Source organism: Postia placenta (assembly GCF_002117355.1).
Source record: "Postia placenta MAD-698-R-SB12 unplaced genomic scaffold POSPLAscaffold_13, whole genome shotgun sequence".
NCBI classification, from domain to species: Eukaryota; Fungi; Basidiomycota; class Agaricomycetes; order Polyporales; family Adustoporiaceae; genus Rhodonia; species Rhodonia placenta.
In genome coordinates, this window is record NW_020169844.1 from 384,624 (window position 1) to 396,792 (window position 12,169).

The following is a 12,169-nucleotide window of genomic DNA, read 5'->3' on the forward strand; positions in this document are numbered from 1 at the left end:
TTACTCTTTACTCACTCATCTATTACCACTATTGCGTACTTGGACAGCCCGTGCACCGACTATCTGTTTTCACCTCCGCAACCTCACAGCCATGTCGATGGAAGAGAGCATCAGCTTGGAGGAGACCAACAAGATCCGTATATCCTTAGGTCTCAAGCCGCTGACAGACGATAGTGGCCCTGCGGACGACAACGAAAAGCAAGCTCAGGACAACTACGCGAAGCAGCGAGAAAGAGAGACCAAGGAGCGAGAAGCAAAGTAAGCAATAAATCATGTTCATAAGTAGATGTTGTCACTCACGGTCGCTCTTTGTAGGCGAATTCAGGACAATATCGCAAAGTGAGTATCTTCCTTCCTCTGTCCAACCCAAAACAGCTACTTCTACCGTTCTTGGGCGCCCAGGCCCATGCCCGCTACGAGCCCGCATGCTCATTGGACTATCCATATAGGGTGAGAAACCGGAGAGAGCTCAATGCGAAGCTGAAAGGTTCGACGCTGGGTGATGCGGACGGCGACGTAGACGACACCTTGAGATGGATCAAGAAAAGCAAGAAGAGGGAGAAAGAGTTGGTGAGGAAACGGCAGGAAGAGCTTGAACACATGGATAAGGTCTTCCAGGACGAGTACACTGAAAGTGCGTCGTCCCCGCATATATCCACGAGCATCAGCTGACATATTCCTTGTGTTGCACTGGCTCAGAGGACCTCGCCGGATTGAAAGTTAGCCATGACTTCGAGGAGATGGACGAAGGCGAGGCTCGTATTCTCACGCTGAAGGACAGTCGCATACTCGACAACGAAGGTCTGGTCACACAGTCAAAGTGACAAACGATGTTACTCACATATTACTCTAGAGGACGAGCTACAGAATGTAGAGCTAGCGGAGAATGAAAAGACCAAGAAGAACAACGAAATGAAGATCAAGCGACGGGATTATACGGGCTACGATGACGACGAATTCACGCCTGGACAAGCTGGCATGAAGCGATCTCTTCTTTCCAAGTATGACGAGTTTCTCGAAGGCCCGAAGGAGACGGTAGGCCCTGTTGACAGACCGAATGCAATATTTATTGAGCGCCCCTTATGCAGGACTTCCGCCTAGGCAGTTCTACAGCATCAATGTCTCAACTCAAAGAAGCCAAGAAAGAGGGAGGTATTACTTCTGTCAACAAATCTTTGCTGTCCATAGATTACGCCAGTAAGTACGTTTTAATGGTTACCTGCAACACGCACTTATCGTCACTGGTAGAAAATAATGAATTGACTGATTATATGAAGGAAGGCGATGTCGGGTTCAAGAAGCTTAAGGTCTGCTCCAATATTATGGCGTGAAGCCGGTCACTTACGCGTTTTTGAATCTTAGACCAAGAAGAAACGGACGTCGCGTAGAGTGGCAGATGAATATGACATCCCTTCAACAAACGGCGATGACCAGATGCAGGTAGACGAGAAGCCGATTGCCCCACGACCACGTAATCTGGATACCAATTTCGTAGATGACGATGAGCTGCAAGCGGCCCTTGCTCGCTCGAGGCGTGCAAAGCTACAGAAGACCAAGAAATTGTCGCCGGAGGAGATCGCGAGGAAAAGTGCGTTGGTGCAATTATACAGACTTCCATTAATTGATTAACTGACGAATGGCTTTCATAGTCGCTGAGGAGCGTACGAAAACGGAGGCAACTCATGGCGACGGCATCATCAACGTGGACGATGATGGCGACGCGGATGGCGAGGGCGGTCTGACCTTCGATGACACCTCAGAATTTGTGCGTGCCATCACATACGAGCCGGTCACAGTCAAGAAGGAACCACCTCCAGAGAGCGAAATCACGAGCGCTCCATCTATTCCTCATGTACCATCTACCGGCCGTTCTCCATCTGCCGACGCAAAGATGGAAGATGGCGACCAAGTCATGGAGGAACTCGAGGCTGGTGAGGTCATTGTGAAGGAAGAGGAAGATGACGAGGAGATGCTCAATGCTATCGAGAATGCCATCAGGCAGACGGAAGCCGAGGAGCAGGCTATAGCTGAAAATCTAGAGGTGCCTATGGGCACATCCTCCGAGCAGAACTACAGTTCCGGTCTTGCGTCTACGCTCAACATCCTCCGAAGTCAGGGAATTCTTGCTACCCCTAATGCCGATCAAATGGAACGAGAACGGGTACAGCTACAGCGCGATCTCTGGCTTGCTGACTACCGCAGACTAATCGCTCAGCGTGAGCTCGAGCGGACCAAGATGCGTGGGGGGAACAGGGACCAGGCGACGCGTGAGTATGAAAATCGGCTGCGCGAGCAGCAGGAGGCTCGTCAGAATCTAGACGCGTACAAGAACTACAAGCCGGATGTCAACATCGTGTATTATGATGAGTTTGGCCGGGAGCTCACGCCCAAGGAAGCTTGGAAGGCGCTATCCCACAAGTTCCACGGGAAGGGCTCTGGTCGTATGAAGACGGAGAAGCGTTTGAAGAAGATCGCCGAGGAAAAGAAGAAAGAGGCAATGGCAAGTGGAGACACGCCACTCAGCATGAACCAGGCGTTCCAGCTCCGACAAGAGAAGGCTGGTCAAGCGCACTTCGTTCTGTCCGTCGGTAATCGAGGGTAAGTCGATGCAGTGCGATACCGTATCTCAATATCTCATCATGTTCGTTTAGAGCGGTGCCACAGGCTGCCGAGTTTCTCGACGCTCAGCCCCTGTCCAAAGGCAAGACGGAAAAGAAGAACAAGAAGAAGAACGCGGGCAAAGTATCGACGCCACAACTTGATGCTGGTGGTTTCATGATAGTACCCGCACCATTAGCAAGCGGCAGCCCATTGCCGATAGACTCACCGGCGCTTGCTTCAGCTTCCACGAGCAAGGACTCCCCTGCTCCTCGACCGGGCTTCTCGCGGATCTCATCCGTCGCCGAGCCTGTCGATTCATCGAAGGGGGGTACGCCTGTGCCCAGTGACCGGACCAAGCTGGTTATCGGACTCGGGACGAAGAGAAAGGCGAATGGTGAAGCGCAGGGCTCGCCGCCCCCGAAGAGGAGATGATGTTATGTTCTGGGCTATGGATTATGTAGAATATGTAATAGGACAAGTGCAACGTGCGCTTCTTGTATCTCGAGTTGGTCGTTCCGTGCTGTTCCAGCCAGCTTCTTATTTAAGATATTGAATTGGATGCCAGTGGCGAAACGAGATACCAGAGTAAAATCGAGACGCGAGAAGAAAGACAAGAACAGCTACTTAGAGCATTGCAATGCTTTTTATGCAGAGATCTTTTGTGACTGCACACCGACCCTTGTCTAGTCCGGTCCCACTTTCAAATGCCTTCACCAGTGATGCTTGTCCGTCGTCGATCCTACGCGAGGTCATGTTCAGCCTTTAGAAGCCGCATGAGAAGGCTAAGGTATAGAGGTACTGACCACTCCACGTTATGGGCTTCCTTCTCGAGGGCAACTTTTATTGTCGTCCACGAAAAGCGTGCAAGTGATGGGAAGCCAAAGGTAGGATCAAGTGAGTTCTTGATCCACGCCTGAGTCTTAGGATCTAGGGCAAACCCCACTCTACGGTTAGCGCATGCTGCATGGTGGAAGTTGCCCAGTCCGTACCGGATGGATAACCGCTACCGAGCTCTTCAGACCAAGCAGCTTGCATTTGGGATTTGGACCGTTCGACACCACTATTGTGGTGATGCTCCTCAAACACCCAGCCCTCTACACACGCATCGCGCGTTACCTTCGCGGCAACACTAGCCGCGCCAACGATCTTGAACTTCGAATCCGCCTTCGCGGTGACGGTAAAATTGATGTCAGGGAATTGTGATGATAGGTAGGCTTCGTACGTCTTTGTTGGGCCGAGCGCATCTACGTAGACCTGCGGCGTGGTATGCTGTTGAAAATCGTGCGCGAAAGGGACGTTGGGTGCATTACGCACCTCGGATAGTTTGATGCCGCGTTGTAAGACCTCCCGAATTAGTAGAATAGTGGCTTGCTCGGATTGGCGATTAAGATTCGTTGGTGGACGCCGAAGCATACCACTCGATATTCCTTGCGGGCTGAGAGACGTTATATATCTTCTGACTGAGCGATTCGGATTGACGACTCACCAGAGGACGCGTACAGACCAGCCAAGATTGAGCGGGTCTGAGGAAAGCTTCTCAAGCAGCTTAGACCGTGTCTCTGCGGTCAGGGTTTTGGAATCTATGGTACAAGAAATTTGGCAAACTATATTTCACAGATACACAGACCGCCTACCAGCGAAGCCGAGATTATTCAGGGAGTCTTGGTATGTGGCCGGACAGTAAGCGACGCCATAGACAAGCGGTCCCAAGACGGGCCCTCGTCCAGCTTCATCGACTCCCAAAATATATGGCCCTGAAGCTGTTGGTGTAGGGGAATGATATGTGTAGGATGCGGTTAGTGGTGCGCAGGGGTCAGCAATGGAAGGGACGTTGGATGTGCTAGTAGCGCTTTCGATCTCGGGCATGATGAACTAGAATTTGCTCAATGCGGATTGCAACTTAGACTTAACAAGTTTCGTTTGTTTGGGCATGTGGATAGAGTGTTTCTGTGTACTCACAAGCAGGCGTACGCGTATATTACGTCGTGAAGTGAAACGCGCCTCAAGATCGCGTCGCGTTATTTTGACCTATTTGGACGCACGCGTCTGTGGCGCCTGGAGGTGCCTTGGACAAGTCTTGCACTGTGTCCGGAGAGCTAATGTCCTCTTGTCAGTACCCTGTACGTGGATCGGGCCACTAAGGACTGAATATACTAGGCAGTATGGGGAGAGGACATGCCCAAATGTAGAAGCTATTGAACAACACGCGCAAACAACTGCTCGATCGTATTGCAGCCAATCGGGTATGCACTTGACGAAATTCATGGCTGCTCGCACTGGTCCTTCGCTGCCCAAGGCTCTCCTCGAGGAGCTCGAAAGTCAAGACGGTCCGTTCTATGCAGCACTTTCTTTTGTAAGTCTGACCTCCGCCTGTACAGGTGCTGGTCATAAGTATCGATCAAAAGCAGGAACTCGACTCTCGAGGAAGGATGCCCGTAAGCAAGAGCGTCAAGGACGCAAGCAGCGCAAGGCAGTTTTCTTCGCGGGACATGGAACTCAAGCTATTCATGGCGTCAAGCGCGATGCGGAGCAAGAACATCCCGAGTCACCGAGGCGCAAGAAAGCCAAGGTAGCGCACCCTGGATCATCAGCTCCTAAAACATCTGGGAGAGATAAAGATGGACATTCAGCAGCACTAGCAGATGGCTTAGGCACCAAGCCAAAATTGGAGAAGAAAGCCACTTCCAAGCCGGAGAAGTTGGCGAAGCCCTCGAATAAGGCATCCTCGAAGACCAGAAGTACACCTTCTGTATCTGCTATGGTGCATACGCGCGAAGAAGAGAAAGAAGACAAGTACATAGCCTATCTGGAATCCAAGCTTGGCTGGAGGAAGGGCGGTAGAAGGACCAACAATTACGGCAAAGGCGGAGACGATGGACTAGATGGTATGCCAAGCATATATCGGCGCACAACAATCTTATTGATGAAAATTCTCAAGATCTTTTACAGGACCTCGAATCTATGGAGAAATCTGTATTCTCGCATTCAAAGGTATATAGCAGGTCGTTCTACCTGGTGCACGGGCTGACTTCACTTGCATAACACAAGGCGGTCTCTCATCTGGAAAGCGATCCTGAGGATATCAGTGAAACGGCCAGTGGAGGGAACGATGCCGTAGACAGAGAAGGCCTCTCCGCCGAGCAGTCGGACGAGGACGAAGGATGGGATGGCATAGGAGATTCTGCGGGTGATTTGCCATTGCCTGATGAGCAGAATGATTCTGTATTAGACGAGGTTGAGCAGTCCATAACAACTTCGGCTCTACAGACCTCGACACCTTCTGCCGACGCTACATCTGGTACGTTTGCCAAGTAGTGCGGAATCGTTGTCCATCTAACGGTCTTGCGCAGAGTCACGTTACGTCCCACCCCACCTCCGTAATCGAGAGGCGTCTGCACATGGTGACACAGAAGCCCAATTCAAGCTTACGAGACAGCTGAAAGGATTGCTGAACCGGTATGTCATATCCCGGCCCTGACTCCAATAGCCGGCTGACGGATGTGTTGATTCCCAGGATGAGCGAGCAGAACATCGCTTCGATCACAGATGGTGTCGAAGAAATCTATCGAAATCATAGGAGGCATGGTACGTGCGTTTTTTATTACCCGCGGTGGTCTATCTCACATACTGCTAACAGATGTGACATCATCCATTACGACGCTCATCGTCGAGGGGATATCTGCACACTCTATGTTACTGGACTCTTACGTCGTCCTGCACGCTGCCTTCGTATCCGCTCTGCATAAGCTCATTGGAGTGGAGTTCGGTACGTTGAATAGGCCAGATATACGAGCCTTGTCGATTCATATGAGTCAATAGCCGCATACTTCGTTCAGAATGTCGTGGCCACCTATGAGCGACATTTTGCCGATCTCAAAAATGACCTGCATACAACAATCGCGCAACCTGACACTGAACAGTCTCATGTCGCAGGCGATACGTTGGGCAAGGAATGCTCCAACTTGATCATTCTCCTCTCCGAGCTCTACAATTTCCAGGTCATATCTTGTGTTCTGGTGTATGACGTTATTCGCGGGCTTCTCGACGGCGAGCTTACCGAGTTTCAAGTGGAATTACTGCTCAAGATTACCAGGAGTACGTACAGGTATCGTCGTGGCGGGCAGGTGGCTGACGACAGAGATAGATTCTGGCCCACAGCTACGACAAGATGATCCGACTGCATTAAAAAGCATCATACAAATGGTTCACTCCAAGTTGCCTAGTCAGGCGAATGCAATGAGGTGCGTATCGTCAAATCCTTGTCTTCTCAAGTCTCACCTGGCGTGGTAGCTCGCGCACTCGCTTCATGGTGGAGACCCTCACGAATTTGAAGAACAACAAGCTTAAGCGAAACGCCGGAGCAACGCCAGGAGGCGAAGCCGTTGAGCGCCTCAAGAAGTTCCTCGCGGGCTTGAGCAAGAAGCGTCACGGTACGTATCATCCTCTCGGCGCATGAGCTCGTTACTGACGCATATATGCAGTCCTAGCGCACGAGCCCCTTCGCGTCAGCCTGGATGATCTACATTCTGCCGAGAGCAAGGGCAAGTGGTGGCTTGTCGGTGCCGCGTGGGGTGGCGATCCCTTGGTCGATCATCAAGAGAGTCGACGGGAGGCTATAGCCAAAGTAGAGGCAGATGTGCTAAGCGAGAACGCTTTGCAGAAACTGGCGAGGAAGCAAGGGATGAACACAGAGATCCGCAGAGGCATCTTTGTTGTACTCATGAGCAGCGAGGTATGGTCAAGAGAACATGGGTAGATCGTCGATGTGCATCCTGACGAACCCCGCCTTGCGCACAGGATTATGTTGACGCGCAAGAACGGTTGTCGCAACTGAAACTTACAGAAGTACAGCAACGGGAGATCATCCGAGTGATCCTGCACTGTTGTGGAAATGTGCGCCCTCCCTTCCCCCCCTAATTGTCTTCGCGTACTGAATTAGAGCGCGATATAGGAAAAGGCATACAATCCGTACTATACCCTTGTCGGCCAGCAACTCTGCAGAATGTCACATTCGCATAAGATCACTCTGCAGTTTTGCCTATGGGACTTCCTACGGGATATGGGTGAAACGAACGTCGGTGGAGCAGAAATCATCAAGAACCTTGGTGAAGACGCCGGCTTCGATGTCAAGAGCATCTCCTCGACAAGGATAAAGAATATAGCTAGAGCGTATGGCTGGTGGATTGCAAAAGACTGCTGCACTCTCGCGATACTGAAGGTGGGTCGCTTGATCTTTGTGGCGAAACCCTTGTTGAAGTAATTACGTGCCGTCCAGCCGGTCGACTTTACCGTCCTGCAACCGCAGTCACGAACATTCCTCAAAGAGCTCCTCACTCAAATTTTCATCAGCACGCAAGTCTCCACACCATTGCTGAGCAGGAACCCGAAAGACCTCCCTAAGGGTCACAACAGAGGGCCTCTCGAGGAGGTATTCATGAAGGCCACGCGTGTACAAACTCTGGTGATAGGTCTCGTATATTTCATCGGTGACGTGTTCAAGGGGGACATGATCGAAGACGATGGCTTCCTCAAATGGGCAGCCCAGGTCGCAAGGGACACGTTGCGGACAGGAATGGATGTCGTTGCCGGCCTATAATATCTGGAGCATTCTGTCACAGCGTGAATAGAGTTCAATGGCGGAAGGGCATTTTCCCTATATTGTCTTCTGGAATGCTACGCTCGAATACACGTTGCCGCTTTTGCCGCCAAACGAGAAGCTTGGGAAGGATATCCGTGAGCTGCATCACATCGTGTAAGTGACAGATCATGTATGAAGGCATCTATCGACCTACTGGAAGATAAGGCCCGTGTCTACAGAGGTGAATTTGTTCTTTAGCTCTTCCTCGGTGAAATTGCATGCTGCGCAGTGAGAAATTCAACTGCGCGGTCGAGGAGCGAATGTAGCGTGGTATTCATGACTCACAAGTGATCAGGAAGTATCCTCCGGGCTTGACCACACGCCCCACTCGGAGAGGATATCCGTCAGCAAACGAGCGTCCATCTTCGTTTGTCCCCAGGGCCATCGCGTCAAAGGTACCCTTATCTAGGACAAGGTCCCACACCGCACTGCCTCCTTCGAAGCGAGTCATCTCGGGCAGCACGGGCACGTCTTCCTGCAGGAAGTCACACACTGCGAATGTAATTGCGTCTGGATCTCCTTCAGAGCGCTCCGTCGTGTCCTCGTCGTCTTCTGCCTCGCGCCGAGAACGCGCAATCGCCTGGGCGAGCCTCACCGCATCTGAACTGTAATCCACTCCACACATTCTGCGTGGTTTGTACCCTGCCTCGTGAAGAGCAAATAGCAGGTTGCCGTTACCCGCACCAACCTCGAGGATAAAAGGTGACGGGTCCATGTCTGGAGGGATGGTCTCAAGAGCCCAGTCAACCATCTTCTCCACGCTATCTTCGCCGAACCTAAATTGAGCATCAATATGTAGAGTTGTAATGTCCGAAGTCCGTGCAATGTACTTGCCATGTTTCGCCTTCATCGCCGATGTCCTCGAAATTGTTCAATTCGGAAGAATATACATTGTCCCAGCTCCAAGTTTCCCGGCCAACGTCAGGTTCAGAGATTGACAAAGTAGAGCAACTCACTGTTCTTTGGTACCAAGCCTCGACGGTGGGAGTTCAATTGAAGACATGGTGGCAGATGAAAACCTATATTGCTTAGTCAGCATCTCGTATGGACTCAAGCTTTCTGCTCGGCGAAATTCCACATCGCCAGGCTGGAGACTGCTATACGTGACATAGTAGTAAGAGCGCTGGGAGGCCATGCTCGAAAATGATAATAGCTCAGGAACCGGAAAAGCTGCTCAGATGAGTGACCTGTGACATAGTCTGGGCAGCGAATACACCACCCGATGAGAGACTTCAGACGAGAGACCGCAGGTGAAAGTAGTGAAGTATGCTGGTATTATATGGGTATGATACAGTAGTAGCATGTCTAAACCACGACTCATGAGCTAGACATTGCATGTTGATATCATGACAATTCCCATAAGAGCATAGCCAGCGTACCAGATCAGTAAAGCTCATCGCTTCTCCATTTTCTCCAACAAGTCCTTGGCTTCATTGATTTTACTCGCCAGATATGGTGACCCACCCCGGTCTGGGTGGTTTGCAAGCATGATTTGGCGGTGGGCGTCCTTCAACCGGCTCTTGAGCTGGGGGCTGTCTCTGAAGCAGAGGCAAGACAGTGATAGGGCGATGTTAATCACATACTGGAAAGGAGATGGATGCCGTGAGCACTCACTTGAGACCAAGGATTGCGATAGCCTCCTTGCGATCCATTTTGGCCTTGAAGCCGCCCTTCACCCATTGGTCTGCAGCACCCTGGCCTGCTCTCCGCATTATTTGCCGACCAGCAACAGCGGCAGCAATTGCCCCGAAGCCAAGGAGTATTGGGGTAGCCATGAAAGCAGTAACCAGCGAGGGACAGGCTCGAGAGAGGCGGGGTCGGGCGTTGCGTCACGTAACGGACGAATGTCACCATAATGTGACCGCTACCGTGACGTCCTCACGCCTTGTCCTGCGCCCGTCGTCTCCTTGCATGATGCTTGATGGCCAGCGCGCGCACTATTCGGTTGCTACAGCTCCTCATCTTGCTCTATCGGACACATGTGGTTTTTCTTTCCTTGCTTGAGCTGTGGCAGCACATCGGCGCATGATGCACCGGAATGACAGCTACTAGCATGAGGCATCCGCACCCGGGCGATTGATTGTGGGTCCATGTGTGTATATGACAGAATCATAATACAGCTGGGCGTGCAACCTGCCCTTTTCGTTGAGTTGCCGTCTTTTCGTCTTCCTGTGACTCCGTTATCTGACCCGGGTCCCGGATAGAGCGACGTGATAATCACAGCTTTGAGGGGTGCTCTTAGCTTTGAGGGCGTCTTGCATCGCCCATAAGCCTCGTGCAGTAGTTATCAGGAGCACATTTTCACGCTATGTCCACGTATAAGGTTGCGTCCTCGAGGCCCTGTTTACTTCTGCATCTCCTCGCCCTCCCCCATATCACTGTATCCCAATGGTCATCCAGACAACGCTTCAGCAAACCATCTTCAAGTCATTTCATAAACCAATTCATGTCACGCAGCTCAATGAAAGCGAGCTGACGGAGAGCCAGACCTCGGAATTCTTGCGGACCACACATGGAGATGTCTATGGGATTGCTGCCTCCTATGGGCCACGACTTGTGCTCACATCTGTTGCTTTCTCTACATCAACCCGCGTTCTTTATATCAAAATGACAGCGCCTCGCAAGGGAACGAAAGGCAAGTCGAAGACGCAGCCAGCAGCGTTGACGCGGAGCCGCGATATTCTGCGCGACCGTCTTCTCTGCCATTTAGATTTTAGAAAGCTCGGATTCGACGCCCATCGCATTGCCATCTCTCTCTATCTCGATCACAGTCTCTTCATTACACGAGCCATTGACCTACAGAGTGTCATGACGAGCAACCGTCGAGCGCCTGCGACTCTTCTCCAGATCCTAGGCGGCGAGGCTCAATTGCACAAAGAGCAGCTTCTTAATACTTTCTTTGGTATCGCTTACGACAAGGCAAGTCCCGAGAACGTCTGCCTTCGGGCTTGGGCAGCCTGTCAAGCAGCTTCCGTCGGATCTACAACCAAGCAGCTCCTTTCGGTACTTCCTATCGATACCTCAGCACTGGAGACCCTCGTAAGTACAATTAGTTTGTCTCTCAACTAGATTCACCATGCTTTCTTTGCACGTCAGCACTTGAATGTGATCGCGAAAGTTATACGAGACTTCGATCGTCTCTATATCTTGAAGCCGACTAGAGTGAAGAATGATGTTGCTACACAATTCAGTCACAAGCAAGGCGCATTAAACGTCGAGCTCACTCGTTTCAAGACTCGCCTACGGGTCTCCAGCTCGCAGGTCAGTCTCACTTGGCCTTGTCATCGGCTTGGTTACTGACGGTCCTTTGGGTATCAGTCGTTGGTCGTGGAGGTAGCATCCAAGGGCCGCCAGGCTATCTCTGCTCAAGGGCGTACAACCCGTCAGGCCGGAAAAGCAGCGCAGATCTCGTTAAACAAATCCGTCCCGGCAAACGGACAGATCAAGAATATTTACACCATTGGTAGAGAGGAATTGACTCACGCCGAAAGCGAGCGGGAGCTAGTAGCTCTTCAAGTACTGCAATGCAGATCCGCATTCTTCAGCAAGACCCTTGTTCGGCGGATATTTGTGGGCTGCAGTGGCAAGACTCTACAGACACGCTCTGCGAAGCGTCGTGCGCCTCCTGCGCCTCCCATCTTGTTCCCGGGTAGACCTCTAAATGCTTCTCAGACGGCGGCAGTACGCCGCATCCTCTCGAAATCCAGCGACGACCGAGTCTGTCTAGTCCACGGTCCGCCGGGAACGGGGAAAACCACGGTCATTGCGGCGAGCGTTACGAGCCTCATGGCAGCTCCCGTGGACGGCGTTGGCATTTGGCTCGTGGCGCAGTCAAATGTGGCCGTGAAGAACATAGCAGAGAAGCTTGCAAGCGTCGGTTTCGCGGACTTCAAGATACTTGTATCCAAAGACTTTCACTTCGAATGGTGA

The 12,169-nt window shown here is 51.6% G+C and overlaps 5 protein-coding genes across 5 annotated transcripts; 3 read left to right on the forward strand and 2 right to left on the reverse strand.

Moving 5' to 3' along the window:
- Positions 1-91: 91 nt before the first annotated feature.
- POSPLADRAFT_1059940 (hypothetical protein) lies at positions 92-3,033 on the forward strand (the record flags this gene model as incomplete). The annotated part of the gene is made up of 10 exons (XM_024481207.1): positions 92-258; positions 316-339; positions 450-634; positions 700-801; positions 854-1,035; positions 1,089-1,197; positions 1,249-1,307; positions 1,363-1,588; positions 1,650-2,598; positions 2,652-3,033. 10 exons carry the CDS (start codon positions 92-94, stop codon positions 3,031-3,033), a joined length of 2,385 nt encoding a protein of 794 aa, XP_024335641.1.
- Positions 3,034-5,023: 1,990 nt separating this feature from the next.
- On the forward strand, positions 5,024-8,311 carry POSPLADRAFT_1173112 (hypothetical protein). The gene is made up of 13 exons (XM_024488214.1): positions 5,024-5,486; positions 5,540-5,592; positions 5,680-5,835; positions 5,954-6,057; positions 6,116-6,186; positions 6,239-6,367; positions 6,421-6,696; positions 6,746-6,842; positions 6,892-7,031; positions 7,083-7,333; positions 7,399-7,494; positions 7,553-7,819; positions 7,877-8,311. Exons 1-13 carry the CDS (start codon positions 5,360-5,362, stop codon positions 8,195-8,197), a joined length of 2,088 nt encoding a protein of 695 aa, XP_024335642.1. The 5' UTR covers positions 5,024-5,359; the 3' UTR covers positions 8,198-8,311.
- POSPLADRAFT_1049037 (hypothetical protein) lies at positions 8,255-9,242 on the reverse strand (the record flags this gene model as incomplete). The annotated part of the gene is made up of 5 exons (XM_024479649.1): positions 8,255-8,339; positions 8,394-8,460; positions 8,525-9,015; positions 9,074-9,139; positions 9,196-9,242. 5 exons carry the CDS (start codon positions 9,240-9,242, stop codon positions 8,255-8,257), a joined length of 756 nt encoding a protein of 251 aa, XP_024335643.1.
- A 390-nt stretch (positions 9,243-9,632) lies between these two features.
- On the reverse strand, positions 9,633-10,014 carry POSPLADRAFT_1151701 (hypothetical protein; the record flags this gene model as incomplete). Its single annotated transcript, XM_024486570.1, has 2 exons — positions 9,633-9,777; positions 9,854-10,014. 2 exons carry the CDS (start codon positions 10,012-10,014, stop codon positions 9,633-9,635), a joined length of 306 nt encoding a protein of 101 aa, XP_024335644.1.
- Positions 10,015-10,627: 613 nt separating this feature from the next.
- On the forward strand, positions 10,628-12,169 carry POSPLADRAFT_1152220 (hypothetical protein; the record flags this gene model as incomplete). Its single annotated transcript, XM_024486634.1, has 3 exons — positions 10,628-11,278; positions 11,336-11,500; positions 11,558-12,169. The coding sequence occupies 3 exons, from the start codon at positions 10,628-10,630 to the stop codon at positions 12,167-12,169; spliced, it is 1,428 nt and encodes a 475-aa protein (XP_024335645.1).